The following is a 17,622-nucleotide window of genomic DNA, read 5'->3' as shown; positions in this document are numbered from 1 at the left end:
GGGCCACCACAGAGAAGGCTCTTCCCCTAGGCCCCGCCAGACGACATTGTCTGGTTGACGGGACCTGGAGAAGGCCAACTCTGTGGGACCTGATCGGCCGCTGGGATTTATGCAGCAGAAGGCGGTCCTGTAAGTAATCTGGTCCGCTGCCATGTAGGGCTTTATAGGTCATTAGCAATACTTTGAATTGTGTCCAGAAACCAGTCGGCAGCCAATGCAGGTCGCGGAGTATTGACAAAACATGGGTGTATCTGGGAAGACCCATGACTACTCGCGCAGACACATTTTGCATGATTTGAAGTTGTTGTTGTTGTTGTTGTTGTTATTATTATTATTATTATTAATTAGATTTGTATGCCGCCCCTCTCCGCAGACTCAGGGCGGCTCACAACAATAATAAAAACAATGTATAACAAATCTAATAATTAAAAGTCACTAAAACCCCCTTATTAAAAAGCAAAACATAGTTTCCGAACACTCTTAATTAATGTGTAGAAGCAAGGTGCTTAAAACTAACATGATGATAATACCTGGCTATTGACAACCTGCTTCTTCCCTGCTAATACTGTGATAATATCCAACAGGTGATCTTGAAGGCAGAGCCAGTGCACCCCTTCGGCTTGGCTGTCTATGGTGACAATATCTTCTGGACAGACTGGGTGCGTCGTGCCGTGCAGCGTGCCAACAAATATGTGGGCTCTGGCATGAAACACCTACGGATTGATATCCCCCAGCAACCTATGGGCATCATTGCCGTGGCCAATGACACCAACAGCTGTAAGAAGAACCTCTTATCCTTGGGGAGGGAGGGGGTGTCATGCGGAAGGGGTGGACATTCCTCATAAGGTTATATTACACTTTTCTCAACATCCTTGCCCTTATTTGGATCAGCACTGCAGCAATGAATTCAGAGGCAATCCTTCTCTTTTTGCTAGCCTAGAGGGGAGAACTCTTAGGTCTTTCTGAATGTTCTTGCGCAGCTTATTATCCATTTACACTATATTACCAGTGATAACCTTGCTCTCTCTTTTTGGGGAGGAGATACTTCCTTTGGTATTTGGCTTAGTTTCATTTGAGTGTCTCACAAACATTGCTTATCTTTGGCCTCGCACAGCATGCTACAGGGTTTGCACTGTTTTACCCAAAGGTCTGTCTTGCACAACGTTTTGCCTCTAAAATCAGCCCTCATAAAAAAAGCAAACCACATTTGCTTTTAAATCTAATGAATTGAATTGAAAAACAAACCACATTTCCCCCTTACCATTTTCCTTTCAACCTTTTCGCTTACTCCTTTCTATCAATGGCTGGTAATTGTTTCTCAGCATGAAAACTCCAGTCTGAGAAATTACAGACATTGTTAAATGTGTCTATACTACTTGCTGCATTGTAGACAGATAAATATATACAGTGATCCCTCTATTATCGCGAGGGTTCCGTTCCAAGACCCCTCGCGATAATCGTTTTTTCGCAATGTAGGGTTGCGGAAGTAAAAACACCATCTGCGCATGCGCACCCTTTTTTTTTCTATGGCCGCGCATGCGTAGATGGTGGAGTTTGCGTTCCCCACCGCCCACGCAAAGGGGAAACCCGATTCGGCTCCTCACTGCTGCTGCTGCGCTACCGAGCAGATCAGCTGCTGGGCGGCCGAAGGAACCTTCCCTGGGTCTTCCCCCTCTTGCTGGCGGGCGGGCGAGCGGCGGGCATCAGCGAGGAGCCGGGGTTTCCCCTTTGCGTGGGCGGCCGGGAAGACCCGGGTTGGGGGTTCAGGGGGGTGCTGGGAAGCCCCCCAGGCCGGCTGCGACCTTTTAAAACAGCCGCGCCGCTTCCCAGATGAGTCCTGAAGCCAAACGCGGAAGTTCGCCTTTGGCGTTTGACTTCAGGACTCATCTGGGAAGCGGCGCGGCTGTTTTAAAAGGTCGCAGCCGGCCTGGGGGGCTTCCCAGCACCCCCCGAACCCGGGTTGGGGGTTAGGGGGGTGCTGGGAAGCCCCCCAGGCCGGCTGCGACCTTTTAAAACAGCCGCGCCGCTTCCCAGATGAGTCCTGAAGCCAAACGCGGAAGTTTGCCTTTGGCGTTTGGTTTCAGGACTCATCTGGGAAGCAGCGTGGCTGTTTTAAAAGGTCGCAGCCGGCCTGGGGGGCTTCCCAGCACCCCCCCGAACCCGGGTTGGGGGTTAGGGGGGGTGCTGGGAAGCCCCCCAGGCCGGCTGCGACCTTTTAAAACAGCCGCGCCGCTTCCCAGATGAGTCCTGAAGCCAAACGCAGAAGTTTGCCTTTGGCGTTTGGCTTCAGGACTCATCTGGGAAGCGGCGCGGCTGTTTTAAAAGGTCGCAGCCGGCCTGGGGGACTTCCCAGCACCCCCCGAACCTGGGTTGGGGGTTAGGGGGGGTGCTGGGAAGCCCCCCAGGCCGGCTGCAACCTTTTAAAACAGCCGCGCCGCTTCCCAGATGAGTCCTGAAGCCAAACGCGGAAGTGGGGGTTTTTTTAATTAATATTTTTTTAAAAATCGCGATATAGCTCGAGATCGCGAAACTTGAGGGATCACTGTACTGCTTAAAAAAATAAAAGGAACACTCAAATAACACATCCTAGATCTGAATGAATGAAATATTGAATATTTCATTTGTACAACTATTCCATTTGCACAACAGCATGTGAAATTGATTGTCAATCAATGATGCTTCCTAAGTGGACAATTGGATTTCACAGAAGTTTGATTTACTTGGAGTTATATTCTATTGTGTAGGTGTATATATGTATGTTGATTTTTGTTGTGCAAAAGAAACTCATGCCAAGATGGTAAGATCAATGTAGGGTAATAACAATTTGTTAGTAATAATTTGTTATTACCCCAATGTAGTGTAATAATGAAACAATTTGTTGTTCTATTTCTTTTTCATATTCTGCAGTATCAGGTGAATTACATCATTTCTGACACTGTTTGTGACTCTGTAAGAGTTTAACTTTCTGACCTAGAGAGATCATTCATCAGTGGTACATATCATAGCTTAACCAGAAACCCCACTAAAGCTTAGGGCTTTATCCCTTTAGGTCTTTCACATCCAGAAGACCCATGGCTAGACATGTGAGAAGTATGATTAGGCTTCAGTCTTTCCTAGAAAAAAGTTTGACCCAGTTTTGAAAATAGATTGTGCAGTTCAGGTATTTGTTGATGTGGTTTTCAAACAAAACCACCTGAAAACTCCAATAAAGGCCCAGTCAACCAACCTTTTATCATCACTTTCAGATAGTTTCAATCTATATCTGCAACCCCACTTTTTATGGGCTTCATTCTCCTTTACTCTGGTTTTTTCCCACTTAGGTGAGCTATCCCTGTGCAGAATAAACAATGGTGGTTGCCAGGATCTGTGCCTCCTCTCAGCCAGTGGAGAAGTCACATGCTCTTGCCGGGGAGGCAGAACTCTTCAGGAGGACCTTACCTGCAAAGGTGAGCATCCACACTGGATAATGAAACTTGGATGGAATAAAAGCCTGTGAATTTGGATGATAGTTCCTATTACCGTAATGGTGAACCCATGGCCTGCATGCCACAGGTAGCACTCAAAGCCTTCTCTGTGGGCATGTGAACCATTGCTCAGCTCAGCTCTGCTGTGCATGCACACACACCTCCCGCCAGCCAGCTGATTTTCAACCTCTTTCAAGAGGTCCATTTTTGCCCTCCCCAGGCTCCGGAGGCCCTCCTGAGGGTGCAAACGGTGCATATTTGTGTGTGTCATGTGCGCATGCATGGGGGGCAGGGCAGTCAGGTGTCATGTGCGCATTGCATTGTGGGTGTTGGCACGCACACACACACACTGCCACGCACAATGCACGCTTTCTGCACACGGTGAGAAAAGGGTTAGCCATCACTGTCCTATGAAATACACTCATAGTGACCAGGCACAGAAAGAATGACGAGATCTACTCATTCAGGGTTTGGACTTCAAAGCCTCTTTGGGTCTGGGGACAAGAGGGGAAATTTCATAAATCACTTTTTGTCCTAAAGCACATGCACCACGCAGCAATTATCCCAGAATGAGTAGAGAGCAGTGCTGTGAGTGTTCTAGGGATCCAAGCAGATGGGTGTGTGATTTTAATAAATTCAGTAGTAGACATTCTGATTCCAGTTTTTGGCAAAAAGTGAAAGAGGATATCAATAGAATGCTAAATATACAATGGACAATCACTAAGGAAATGGCAGTACTAGTTAAAAGTAATGCGATGGGAGAATTTAGAGAAATAAAACAAGCAGCAATAGAAAGCGCTCAGGCAGTAATAGTTTGGGGTTGGAAGGATGCGACAAAATGACAATGCAAAATTGGTATAGGTACATGGTGGACCATATTCAATTTGAAATTATGGATAAAAGGATAAATTCGGATAATGAAACTGAATTGGGACAAATGATGGGACGGTGGGACAAGGTAAGACGATATATGATGACCAACCTACAAGAAATAAATTGGAATCACTCTATGATATGTAAATAGATATATTGCTCTTGGGTCAAAGTGGATTATATAAGAAACACCCCCAATTTGGTGGTGGGGAATGTGTGTGTGTCTGTGTGGTGGGCACATTTCACTATGCACTGTTTTATGTTGTGTGTATTAAACTTGTTAAAAATTAATAAAAATAATTTATTTTTAAAAAAGACATTAAAAAAAAGACACAAAACAGTGCATAGAGAGAAGAGCCGTCAGATTTCTGGAAAGAAAATTCTTGCTGATTTCTCATGAAGAAGGTGACATATATAGAGGAAAATAGGGGCACATGTAGTTAGGCGAAGTGTCCAGGGTTTCTGCACTTATATTTTTCCAGTCTTTTTATTGCCCAGAAATTTAGCCATTGATTTTTCTGCACTTTCTTACAAGAGCATTTTCACTTGATGCAGCCAACTTAACCTGTGCTCGTTCCAGATGTCCAGTCTAAAATGTATCTTCTGAATGGGATTTCAGTGAACTGGGAGTTAAGAGATGGGTGTGTTTTCACAAATGTGTTTTGTTCTCCCTTCCTTAGCTTCCAACTCCACCTGTAATGTCCATAATGAGTTTGAATGTGGAAACGGTGACTGCATTGACTTCAGTGAAACCTGCGACCGTGTGGCCCACTGCAAAGACAGATCAGATGAAAAGCCATCCTACTGCAGTAAGGGTTTTTTTCCCCCTCTCATTCTTCTTCTATTCTCCTTTCTTCAGCTGGCCTGTTTGTGGGGATGTTTTGACACACTGTGTCAAACTTGCAGGCCAGATTTGGCCCACCGGGTGCTTAGAACTGGCCCATGGGGCCACACTGGAAAAAGCAAAGGACTGGCCTTTGCCAGTGAAAATGGAGCTGTTTTTGTCTACAGCCCTCTGCCAGTGAAAACGGGGCTCGGGGGGGGGGGGGGGGGGGGGGGGCTGCATGCGGTTGCAGGTTATTGAGCTTGCCATGCCCACCCCAACCACACCCATGTGCCTCCCTGAGGTCAAACACAACCCTGATGCGGCCCTTAATGGAATCAACCCTACTCTAGACCAATGTTTCAAAACCTTGCAATTTTAAGACCAATGGACAACAATTCTGAGAATTCTTCCAGGCAGCGTTTTTGCTCTAGACCAGGGGTAGGCAAAGTTGGCTCTTCTTGGACTTGTGGACTTCAACTCTCAGAATTCCTGAGCCAATCATGCTAGCTCAGGAATTCTGGGAGTTGAAGTCCACAAGTCATAGAAGAGCCAACTTTGCCTGTCCCTGCTATAGATTAACTTATTTTGTATTTCTGGGCATATCTTGGAGAAGAATTTATCCATTACTCGACAGGTTATCAGGAAGATTGTTGGAATATTTCTTCTCTTCAAGCTTAAGAAAGAGTGTTTTTCTGTTTCACTCTTAAGTTTCTAGTTTGGGGGTTTATAAAAATAAGATTTGATACATTTGTCGTATACCTTTGTCAAAGGAAGCCGAAACTGGCTAACAGAATGAACTTAATCAAGCGTTATAAGAGTCAGAACAAAAAAAAGACGAATCCCTAATCCTTTTCAATCCTTAAACTCTGCCAAAACCTGGGATTTGGCTTGACTTTTCACCTTTGAGTGGAAAGCTTCATAAAAATCTGAAGCTTCTAACTGAAAGAGAAGAGTTAGTGGCTTCTTTCTGTGCAGCACAGCAATTTTGTGTGCAACACTTTGTGAATATAGGCAGAGCACTATAGCTCCCCTTGCTAGCAAAATGCTCGGTCTCCTGGAATTCTAGAGTAGGAATGCCTGTTGCATTTTTTCCCATCCAGTTCCAAGCTGAGAGGAGGTAGATGCAACAAACCTGCTGACCTCCTGTTTTATTCAGAGGTTTGCTAGTACTTGCTTCACTCAGTCGATGATTCTGTTACATTCCAATCCATTGTAAGGGGCGTATATAAGTGCACTGATGTGCCTATCGTCCCCTGTCCAATTGTCTTTCCTTATCTCATATATCATATATATTCTCTCCTTATCTATCTATCTATCTATCTATCTATCTATCTATCTATCTATCTATCTATCTATCTATCTATCTATCAATCAATATAATATAATATAATATAATATAATATAATATATATCATATATATTCTCTCCATATCTCTTATATCATATATATTCTCTTCTTTTTTACTTTCTATCTTTATGTATATTACTTAATGTCTATTCTCTTCCATATGTATTGTATATTGGACAAAGAATAAATAAATAAAATTGTCTTTCAGCTACTCACTCCCTGTTCTACCTGTTGCTTATTTTGCCTTGCAGACAGCCGCAAGTGTAAGAAGGGCTACTTGCACTGTGCCAACAAACGGTGTATTCCCATCAAGGACTGGTGCAACGGTGTGGATGATTGTGGGGACAACTCGGATGAAGTGCCTTGCAACAGTAAGCTTTACGAGGGGAAGCCAATCAGGAAGCATACCCCCTTTCACTTCTTTTCTAAAGCACTATAATAATACTTAACAACTGCTTGCTGAAACAGTTCAGTAACTAATTTAAACTAAATTATTAAGCACGTACAGAAAAAATTGCTACCGGTAGCCAGGCCCAATAAAATGCCTCCTGCGTTAAATCTTTATTTACCCCCCTCTGTCTTTCCAATCTGTGTCAACCTAATCATCTTTGGAACCTATTGCAAGGATAAAAAGATGTGGCATCGGGATGCTGGGAGTAGGGAAAACATGTAAAGTCGGTTCCTTTGTGACTTGTGGACTGCAACTCCCAGAATTTCTGAGCCAACCATGCTAGCTCAGGAATCCTGGGAGTTGAAGTCCACATGTCATAGACGAGCCAACTTTGCCTACCTGTGACCTGGGCATTTTGGAGCATATGGAGGGAAGCGGAATCTTTTTTGTTCCATCAATCAAATTAACCCTAAAGTCATTGAAGCTCCCAATAAATACCAGACACAGAAAGTCTTTTTGTTTTTCCATTTTGTTTTTCCAAGTTTCCCAGTATTTCCCCCATGAGCTTTGCCTTTGTAAGGTTTTCCTCCTTTTCTCTCCTAAATTCTGCAACAGACCTGCTTTGTCTGTCTGCTGTGCCAGCTGCCTCCGAATGCTAAAGCTTATACAGCTTCCTCCTGCAACATCCCCTTCATCCAGTGTTTGAGAACCCTGATGTTTTATAGACCATCCCTAGACTGGGAAATGGCTTAAAAGAGTTTAAAGAGCGGGAAACAGCCCAAAGGTTTGCCAATGCCCTGATCTTCCTCATGGAGAAAGGGGCAGCAAGAGAAAACGAAGGCAGTTGCCAGAATGACCCCTAATGACTGGACTGGCCCATTCTTTCCAGAGACAAGCTGCGCTCCTGCTGAATTCCGTTGCCGGGATGGGACCTGTATTAGCAATTCCAGCCGCTGCAACCAACAGATTGACTGCGAAGATGCTTCTGACGAAATGAACTGCAGTAAGTGTTGCATAGCAGGCAAATAAAATGTTGATAGATGCCTTCCCCCCCCCACTCACCCCACCCTCTTATAATCCAATGTGGGCTCTGCCCAGTCAATTCACTTGCTCGGTACAAGTGGTTTTCAACTTACGGCCACAATTGAGCCCACAACTTCTATTGCTAAGTGGTTAAGTGAGCTTTCTCCCCTTTTTACAACCTTCCTTTCCACAATTGTTACAGTAAGTGAATCCCTGCAGTTGTTAAGTTAATAACACAGTTGTTAAGTGGATCTGGCTTCCGCATTGAGTTTGCTTGTCAGAAGGTCCCAAAGGGGATCACATGAGCTTAGGACAATGCAGCTGAGTCAGGCATCTGAAAAATGGTCGTAAGTAACGTTTTTTCCAGTGCTGTTCTAACTTCAAACTGTACCTGAAGACAGGATATTAAAAAACTGCTGTAGGAATGTTATTGTTATAGATTGAGATGACATTATTCTGGGGCTCCACATTTTTGAACACAACCAGCAATGGCATGATTTGTGCCTTTGATCCATTAGACCTTTTTTCAGAAAGTTTCTCAGAATGTACATAACATTTGGTTTGTTTCTTCTCTTTTGGCAGCTGCCACTGACTGCAGCAGCTTTTTCAGATTGGGTGTGAAAAATGTCAATTTTCAGAAATGTGAGCATACCTCGATGTGTTACGCTCCATCCTGGGTATGTGATGGCAGCAATGACTGCGGCGACTATTCAGATGAGCAGGATTGTCCAGGTGAGCATCTTCCAGTGAAAACCACCCTTCTGACCATCCGAACCCTGAAGGATCTTGAACTAGAGAAGGATCCTTCCTTGGTCACCTTATCTTTCCCACTTCACGATCTTGGGTAGTGATGGTGAAGCTTTTTTGATTCATGTGTGCGTGTGTGTGTCACATGCACGCATGCCCACACCTATAATTCCATGTGCCCCTGCGCATGCATGCATGATCACCCCTACCCGCTCTTAGCACACAATAGCATGGTCATTTTTCACTTTTCCCAGGCTTCTAGGAGCCTGGAGAGAGTGAAAGCAGCCTCTCCCCCCACCAATTAGACCCTCCAGAGGCCAGAAATGGCTTTTTCCCCAACATGAAACGGGCCATTTCTGCCTCTGGAGGGTCTCCAGGGGAATGGGGAAGGCTATTTTTGCCTCCCCAGGCTCCTGGAGTTTGAGAAGAGCAAACAATGCAGCTTTCCCACCACCTATGGAGGCTGGAAACTGCCTGTTTCATGACTCCTGGTGGGCACAGAAACTTCACAAATCAGCCGGCTGGCTTATTTATTGGTTGGTTGGTTGGTTGGTTGGTTGGTTGGTTGGTTGGTTGGTTGGTTGGTTGGTTGGTTGGTTTTGTATGCCGCCCCTCTCCGTGGACTCGTATGGGCACCGGACCTGAACTTGCGTGCCCACCAATATTGGCTTCATGCGCCCCTTGTGGTGCGCATGCCATAGTTCACCATCACGGATCTTGGGGAAGGGAAGGATGATATGAACAACCAGGAAGAACACATACACACACACACAATTTATCTCTCACTTGGTCTGCCCTGTCCATCCCCACCCCAAGGAAGAACTGCCATTTGATTCTACCTGTACACATACCCCACCTATTAAGTCTGTACTCTATATTCCTTTTTTTCTTTTTAAAAAAAGGTTTTACAGCGGGAAAAAGGTTTCTAGTGAGAACAGCCTTACTCTTTAAACTATTCAGACATTGCTATCTTGGAAGACGGAACATAAGTAATTTAAAATTTTTGGAATCAGTAGAGCACACTGTTTTTATTGCTATAGGGCATTTTTAGCGATGTGTTTATTTTATATGGATTTTTGTGCTACATTTTAGATTGCTTGAAAGTTACTCTAGGGACTTTGAATAGAAATGTAGAAGAATGAGTGTGTGGGTGTCGGTCTGTCTTTCTATGTGTGTTTGCTAGTCTGCCTGTAGATTTAATTATACCGGTACCTTTAAAAAAAGTTTGGTTGCTAGAAAAATGTAGAATTCCATTTTCTTTTGCCTGCCCTATCCATCCATTTTATCTGATGACAAAGATATGAAAAGCACCAACGTGAAACCTCTGATCATTGTGTAAATGCTTCTTTCCCTGTTCCCACCAACAAAATGCAATATAATGTATTGTGAATGTGGATTAGTGTTTTTTTAAGAACTAGGATTTTAAGTCTACATTTTATATTTGGATTTCTTATATTTGGACTTCTGTATTTTTGTATTGATTCTTGTTGTGAACCACCCCGAGTCTACGAAGAAGGGCGGCATAGCAGTCCAATTAATTAATCATTTTCCATTCTCCCACCCCATCCCATTGTCTTTCCCAGGCTCAAGAAAATCTAAGTGCCCAGCTAACTACTTCGCCTGCCCAAGTGGGAGATGCATTCCCATGACCTGGACTTGTGATAAAGAGAATGACTGTGAGAATGGAGAGGATGAAACCCACTGCAGTAAGTTACGGTGTTGTTTTTCCTTTCCACAAATGAGTGTATAAAATATATTAATCAGTAAATTTTGGGGAGGGGGGGGACTGAATAATAATTGCAATCTCTCTAATCATTTTAGCCTGAAAAGGTCGGGTTTTTGTTATCAATTTCTTTGCCATGTATTTTGAAAGCCAAACAAACCTTCAGAGTAGTCGGGTTGCCATCAGTGGCTAACCTGAGTAGGATTTGCGCTCCACATGGTGTCTTGTCTGTTGGCATTCTCTGTATAAATGGACCATAATATCCTCCCCTCAGTGGAACCCTTGCATCCTACATCAAACTATAGATCACACATCATGACCAGCTGTAAGCTGAGGGCATATTCCAGTCCAATATCTGATTTTTTTAAAAACATAAACGATGCTGCACTTCAATGGTTAGCTAGCCTAGACGTTGGTATTTGAACATAGATCTTTTTGACATTTATATTCCATTGGCTTCTATCAATCTGGATGAAATATACATAAATACTACAAAACAAACAGAAACAAAAAACAAAAACAAAACACGACCTAAACAAACATATAGATATTTGGCGTTTGGCGGGACCCATGGGAAGAGCCTTCTCTGTGGCGGCCCCGACCCTTTGGAACCAACTCCCCCCAGATATCAGAGTTGCCCCCACCCTCCTTGCCTTTCGTAAGCTCCTTAAAACCCACCTCTGTCGTCAGGCATGGGGGAATTGAGACTTTCCCTCACCCTAGGTTTATAAAATTTATGCATGGTATGTTAGTATGTATGATTGGTTTCTAAATTGGGGTTTTAAATTAACTTAAATATTAGATTTGTTTACATTGTATTATTATTGCTGTGAGCCGCCCCGAGTCTGTGGAGAGGGACGCATACAAATCTGATTAATAAATAATAAATAAATAAATAAATATTGTCTTTCATAGATACAATTATACATCAAGTCAAACACTCAACGATTTACACATTTGCCAACCTACCCATTGACATTATTGCTATAGTTTTTTTTTTATTTTATTTTATCAGCCTACTAGCTTTACATTGCTATGTTATATATTGTTACCTAAATCTTAATCTTTATTAATTTCAATCATATTACCTAAATCATAAATTATCCAAAATTAATTGCCAAACAACAATTCTGTGTTGTATCTCTAGTAAACGAAAGGAATAACAAGATTGCTTACATTTTTTCCCTTGTATACTTTCAGATTGTGAGAGATTTGGCTATGTTATAATAATTAGGCTTTAAAAAAATATTTTTTTGATCAACCCAATCATACCATACCATTTTCATGGGACTTCTTTGTGAGAAACTTTGGTATTGTTTGGAAGTGGTTATAACAATACCTGATTTGTTTTGCCAGATAAGTTCTGCTTCCCAGTGAAGTTTGAATGCAATAATCATCGGTGCATCTCTAAACAGTGGGTGTGCGATGGTGCAGATGACTGTGGTGATGGCTCTGATGAAGACCACCGTTGCCGTAAGTTTTGGTCATGATTTGAAAAGGAGGAGGAGGAGGAGGCAAGCTGGTAAAATCGTTAGACCTTAACAAAGTACAGGTTGAAATACAAAAAGGAAAATGTGGATGCATCAAAGGGAGTTGTGTAGGATTGGATGGAAATCTAGTCTCTTGAGTGATAGATGCTAAGAACAAGGTGTTTGTGACATCATGAAAGGAATCAAGTGTTTGATGAGGTGGATAATCAGTTAATATCTGAGAGATCCTCTTAATATGACAGGATTGAAGGTCCGTAGTGGCAAAGTGGTTAGAAATTCTCATCACAATCAAAACCACACAGGTTGATTTTTAAACTAGTAAATGGCAGGGATGGGCATCATATCCTACCCATAATTTCATTTTGGACACATTGTATTCCCCTTTAACCACTTTTATTCAAGATCGATGAACATTTCTTGCCTTTTTTGAGGTTGAAATCATGAGGGAACTGTAGCCCAAGGTATAACATTGATTTAACATTTTTTAAAGAAAGAAAAATATAAACAAAGAAAAGAAAACCTAAATCTAAAAACCCATGACTATGGTTGTCATAGAAATCTGCCCACTTGAATAATTCCCCCACCCACTATAATAACCATAGCATTTAGATTCGTATATCATCCCATAGCACTTTACAGCACCCTCTGGGGCAATTTACAATATCAGCCTATTGTCCCCCAAAATCTGGGACCTCATTTTTATTATCTTGGAAGGATGGAAGGCTGAGTCAATGTTGAGCCAAGTCTGAACCAAGCTCCAGGCTATGTGCAGAGTTAGCCCGCAATATTACATTTTGTAACAAATCAAAAGGGGGAAAAAAGAAAGTAATGAGTCTGCGGAGAGGGGCGGCATACAAATCTGATTAATAAATAAATAAATAAATAAATATTGAAAGTTGGATTAAACATTTTTTAGTCCAAGTTACTTATATATTATCCCAAAGAGTGCAATTCAGTGCAAGATTGAAATAATGATTCATTCAGAGTATGTTTTCTGGAAAAAATATTTCTGGTGACGTTTCTGGTATTTAAGATGTCTTCCCAACAGAAATTGACAAAATACAATACTCTAGATCAGCTTCAACCCATCCATTGTTTTGAATGAGCATAAAAGTTAGCAAACCATACATACCCTTTATTAATTCCCACGTGGACCACTATGGTTTTTATTTTTCAGTTGTCCAGTTAGCTGGACAGGCTGCCATATAATGCCATAGCCAGTGTTCCCTTTAATTTTTTTTTTGGGGGGGGGGGGGGCGGAAAAGTATAGTGTCTGAGCGGCAGTCCCTTTGGGACTGGGCGGCACAGAAATAATAAATAAATAAATAAATAAATAAATAAACCAGCCTGTTTTGCCTCAGAGAATGTCAAAATAAAATACTATACTGTGTGTCTATAACAGTGAGCTCATAATAGGGCAACTCTATCAATATCAAAATGCCACTTAAATAGTTGAGCTAGTTTCAAACTAGATTTTGATTTTCTTTCTCTCTTACTCCCATTCTTTTTCTTTCTCTTTTCCTTCCTCTCTTTTTTCTATCTGTTTCTCTCTCTTCCTCTCTCTCTCCTTCCCTCTCACTCTTTCCCTCTCGGCTTCTGGGCAGATTTGGAAAACTCTGAGTTGATGATGATTTTTAAGTGAGCGATTGCTCACTGCTCAGCTTAGAGGGAACTATGGCCATAGCTAGAGAGTTGCATTGGTTACCTTTCTGTTTCTGAAATGCCCTTCAGGGTCCTGCTTTAGTAAAGCCTCATGGCTCAGGGTTAGCTGTCTCTGAGAGTCCGTAGTTTGTTTTAGATTTGGCTTGCTCCAGCCCAAAGCACATGTCTGCTGAATCTGTCTATTTACAGTGACCTGTGATAAGAACTTCCCCTCTTCTGTAATAGCTTTCTTTCTTTCTTCTCCTCCCCCCACCCCACTACCAGCAAAGGTAGCTTCTATTGTCATGGCATTCTAGAAGCTTGATGCCTCTTTAGAACAGGGGTCCCCAACCTTGGCAACTTTAAGACTTGTGCAATTCAACTCCCAGAGTTCTGGGAGTTGAAGTCCACAAGTCTTAAAGTTGCCAAGGTTGGAGACCCCTGCATTAGAAAGCTCAACTCTGTAGAGCTCCTGAAGCCTGGATTATTATAACTACTTCTTTGATTAATTGTTACACTTTCATTGTTTATTTATTTTTTATTGTATTTTATTGTTGCATTGGCTTCATCTGATGCCTAGGCTTCATCTCCTATACACTGCTTAAGTCAGTTGATTGAGGTAGTCTTTAAGAATTTTTTTTAAAAAATTGCTCCTGATTTAAATAATTTTTGATGCCCTGAAAGTAAAACAAAACAAAACCCAACAGCATGTTGTTTGTAAAAGAGAAAGAAAAGAAAAGCCAAATTATTCGTTAATTCCAGCAGCAGTTGAAGAAAAGTGGTGGATGTGTGAAATGCACCTGTAATGTGAAAAAAGGTGGGAAGGTGTTCTGTCGGGCTCTCTGGTAGATTCCTCCCAAAAATGCACAGATACAATTTCAGACACACACACGTTTGAAAATTCAAAACAATGTTCTTTATAATGAAAATTCACTTAAACCAAGTCCTCTTTTTGTATAGTAAAGAGCACTGGTCTCCAAACAATCTGGTAATTTGTACAAGTCCCTTATCAGTCCTGTGATACTTAGCTTGCAGCTGTGAGGCAATTCATAGGCTTTCTTCTTTCACAAAGTGAAACACACTTTGCCCTGGTTTAGTTTCAAAGCGGGGACAAATCAACACACAAAAGGTCAAAGTCAGTAAAGCAGTCATGAAACACAACGATCAGATAATCCTCCACAATGGCCAAACCCACAGACTGCTATTTATAGCAGCCTCACTAATTACCACAGCCCCACCCAACCACAGGTGGCCTCATTTTCTTTGATAATAATCTCTCAGGTGTTGTTGCCTATGCATCACTCTCCGCATGCGTGGCTGTATCTTTAACTCTTGTTCTGAATCCAAGGAGGAGCTAGATAATTGCTCTCCTGAGCTGTCTGCCACACTCTCCTCCTCCCTGTCACTCAAGTCTTCTTGGTCAGAGGAGCCTTCATTATCAGATTCCACCGGGGGCAAAACAGGCCTGCAGCATGTGGATGTCTCCTCCACATCCACAGTCCTTGGGGCAGGAGCTGGGCCAGAGCTAACCACAACAGAAGGTGATAAGAAAAACTACAGATTCCTGACTTTTGGTTTTCTCAGGCTCAGTACCTGTTTTTTGCTTCTTTAGATCACACGACCTGTGCTGCAGGAACCTTCCAGTGCCCAAACACCTATCTGTGTGTCCCACATCGCTGGCTATGCGACGGAGATAGAGATTGTCCTGATGGAGCTGATGAAACCATTGCTGCTGGATGTTGTGAGTTACTGCTTCTTCTTAACGTTCTGTATTTGATTACAGTCCCCTGCTGGATGTTTGATGAGCTCTTGCTGTTATTCATTACCTTAAGAGGCAAGCAGAGCTTCTGTTGCTTTTCATCTTTGTAAACAAGACTTTGCCTATATATTTTGGTATACAGTTCCAACTGTGTCTAGTAATAGGACTTAGTAGTAAAGGATGTCTGTTATAGAGGGCGGGAAATAAAAATGGCAATTACTAAATCCCTCCTTATGAGACATCAGCCAAATCTGGGTACCTTATCCATGTCCAACGATTTGGATCAGAAGCTTTTCTGAAGTTCTATTTGTGAAAAGGGCTGGTTTTCCTATCGTGATTTGGGAAAGTTCATAACAACGTACTGAGTATAAAATCAGTTTGACTTTATCAGTTTTGTACATTTCACATAGCCATCACCAGATAAAACGGGGCTTAATGTGTTGAGCTAATTCGATGCCCTATATCTATAATCTGTCATAGGAAGCAAAGAGGAAATGATGCAGTTTAAGATCTGCAACTGATAGTATTTTCAGATGCATAAATCTCAATCTTGCTTTGATCATAATCTTAATAATCACCTGTAGTGCCAGCATTTTGGTGCATCTTATTTTGTTTCAGTAATTTCATTTGTACCATGCATGAGCTCTGTAATTTGCAACACCCCAGAGAGAGTGAAATTGAAATGTTCTTCTTTCTTCAGAAGGGGCAGACATTTACCATTGCCTCTGGGGGCTGCAGTGGGTAAATTATCCCCAAAAGTCAGGGGAACAATTTTCATCATTTCTTTCTAGGAGATGAAATGCTTTCTGGAAGGAAAAAGGTTGCAGGATCCAATCTGGGGTTAATCACTGGGACCAGAGGTTTTGGATTCATGCTGGAGCCCATCTTCAGGGAACTTTTGTCTAACAAAATGAGTGCTGTTTTCTGTGCGGTGTTTATAATGCCTGTTGTAAGTGGCTTTTTAGATGTTGATTGGGGTATGTTGATGGCTGGCTTTTAAGCCATTTTGTGCTGCCCAGCCCTCACCTTCTAAGTACTTGATAGGCTGGTGAAAAGGGGTGCTGATTACAATCCACCCAGCGGTGAAATCTACTTACCGTATTTTTCAGAGTATAAGACACACTGGTGTATAAGACAGACCTTAGTTTTGGGGGAGGAAAATAGGGCAAAAAACCGTCTGGTCAGCTTCAGCACATTATTTTATCCCCTGGTTAGGGCTTTAAAAAAAACACCTTCTTTGAAGGGAGTAACAATGAAAAAAGCCTGTAAGCGGGTAAGATTTGGGAAGATCATTAGAGCCTGTTTAGGGCTGGGAGAAAAAAGCTTCAAAAAAGCTACATTTGGAGTATAAGACACATCCAAATTTTCAGCCTCTTTTAGGGGGAGAGACGTGCTTCTTATACCTCTCTTATTGGTATGGAAGTGCATGCTTTGCGTGCATTTATTTATTTTATTAATTAGATTTGTATGCTTTTTCTGCTCTGCTCTGCTCGAACGCCTGCTTTTTTACTTTCTGTACATGCACAGAGGGCTTTGCACATGGGCAGAGTGTTAAAAAAAGAAAATGGCAGCATCCAGGTGGGTAGGCAGAGTCTCGCACTGCTGCCACTACCGGTTCTTTGAACCGCTGCTGGCCGCCACTATCAATACACCTGAACCGGTAGCATTTCGCCCCTGCACCAGCCTATTAAGTACTTAGAAGTTGATGGCTGAGCAGCACAAGCAAATGGCAGCTAATAACTTAAAAGCCAGCCATCAACACAGCCCACCCCAATCAATATATAAAAAGCCACATAAATATCACACACTGAACAGCATATACTCTGCTAGAGAGAAGTTCCCTGAAGATGGGCTTTAGCACGAGTCCAAAAGTTTGGAAGAAAAACCCTCTGGTCCTGGTGATTGACCCAGATTGGTTTTCTGCAACATTATTCCGGGATACATATATTTGCCTTCATTCATAAAACAGTTGCATCCTTGGCTTTCTTTTCTGTGACAGTGATGAAGAACAGTGCAAAGAGGTAATATGAATTTGATCATAGGGTTTTTTTATTAAAATGTACACATGTCATGTGTTTCCAATTAATAAAAACTGATTGTGGCACAGTGAAAAGAACTGAACGACACGGAGGGAAGTGGCATAACTGATTTCAGATACAACCTGTCATTTCAGTATACAACAACACTTGTGACGAACGAGAGTTTATGTGCAACAACCGGCAGTGCATCCCAAAACATTTTGTGTGTGATCATGATGATGACTGTGGTGATGGTTCTGATGAATCCCCAGATTGTGGTAAGTGCCAACCTAGAATTAGTGCTTAACCATTAGAGTAG

At 42.3% G+C, this 17,622-nt stretch overlaps 1 protein-coding gene across 3 annotated transcripts in view; it reads left to right on the top strand.

Annotated features, from left to right (window-relative positions):
• The window catches only part of LRP1 (LDL receptor related protein 1), a 469,165-nt gene that overhangs the window by 357,774 nt on the left and 93,769 nt on the right, over window positions 1–17,622 (top strand). For all 3 annotated transcript variants that reach the window (XM_070740967.1, XM_070740966.1, XM_070740968.1), the window contains 10 exons: window positions 585–777; window positions 3,321–3,446; window positions 5,018–5,146; window positions 6,763–6,882; window positions 7,792–7,905; window positions 8,508–8,657; window positions 10,256–10,378; window positions 11,752–11,868; window positions 15,139–15,267; window positions 17,459–17,581. In XM_070740967.1, coding sequence (XP_070597068.1) covers window positions 585–777; window positions 3,321–3,446; window positions 5,018–5,146; window positions 6,763–6,882; window positions 7,792–7,905; window positions 8,508–8,657; window positions 10,256–10,378; window positions 11,752–11,868; window positions 15,139–15,267; window positions 17,459–17,581 — 1,324 coding nt within the window. The remainder of the gene's footprint in view (window positions 1–584; window positions 778–3,320; window positions 3,447–5,017; window positions 5,147–6,762; window positions 6,883–7,791; window positions 7,906–8,507; window positions 8,658–10,255; window positions 10,379–11,751; window positions 11,869–15,138; window positions 15,268–17,458; window positions 17,582–17,622) is intronic.

This window comes from Erythrolamprus reginae, chromosome 2 (genome assembly GCF_031021105.1).
Source record: "Erythrolamprus reginae isolate rEryReg1 chromosome 2, rEryReg1.hap1, whole genome shotgun sequence".
In the NCBI taxonomy this organism is placed as follows: Eukaryota; Metazoa; Chordata; class Lepidosauria; order Squamata; family Dipsadidae; genus Erythrolamprus; species Erythrolamprus reginae.
Note: the sequence above shows the minus strand (reverse complement) of the source record. Positions and strands in the feature narration are given on the sequence as shown.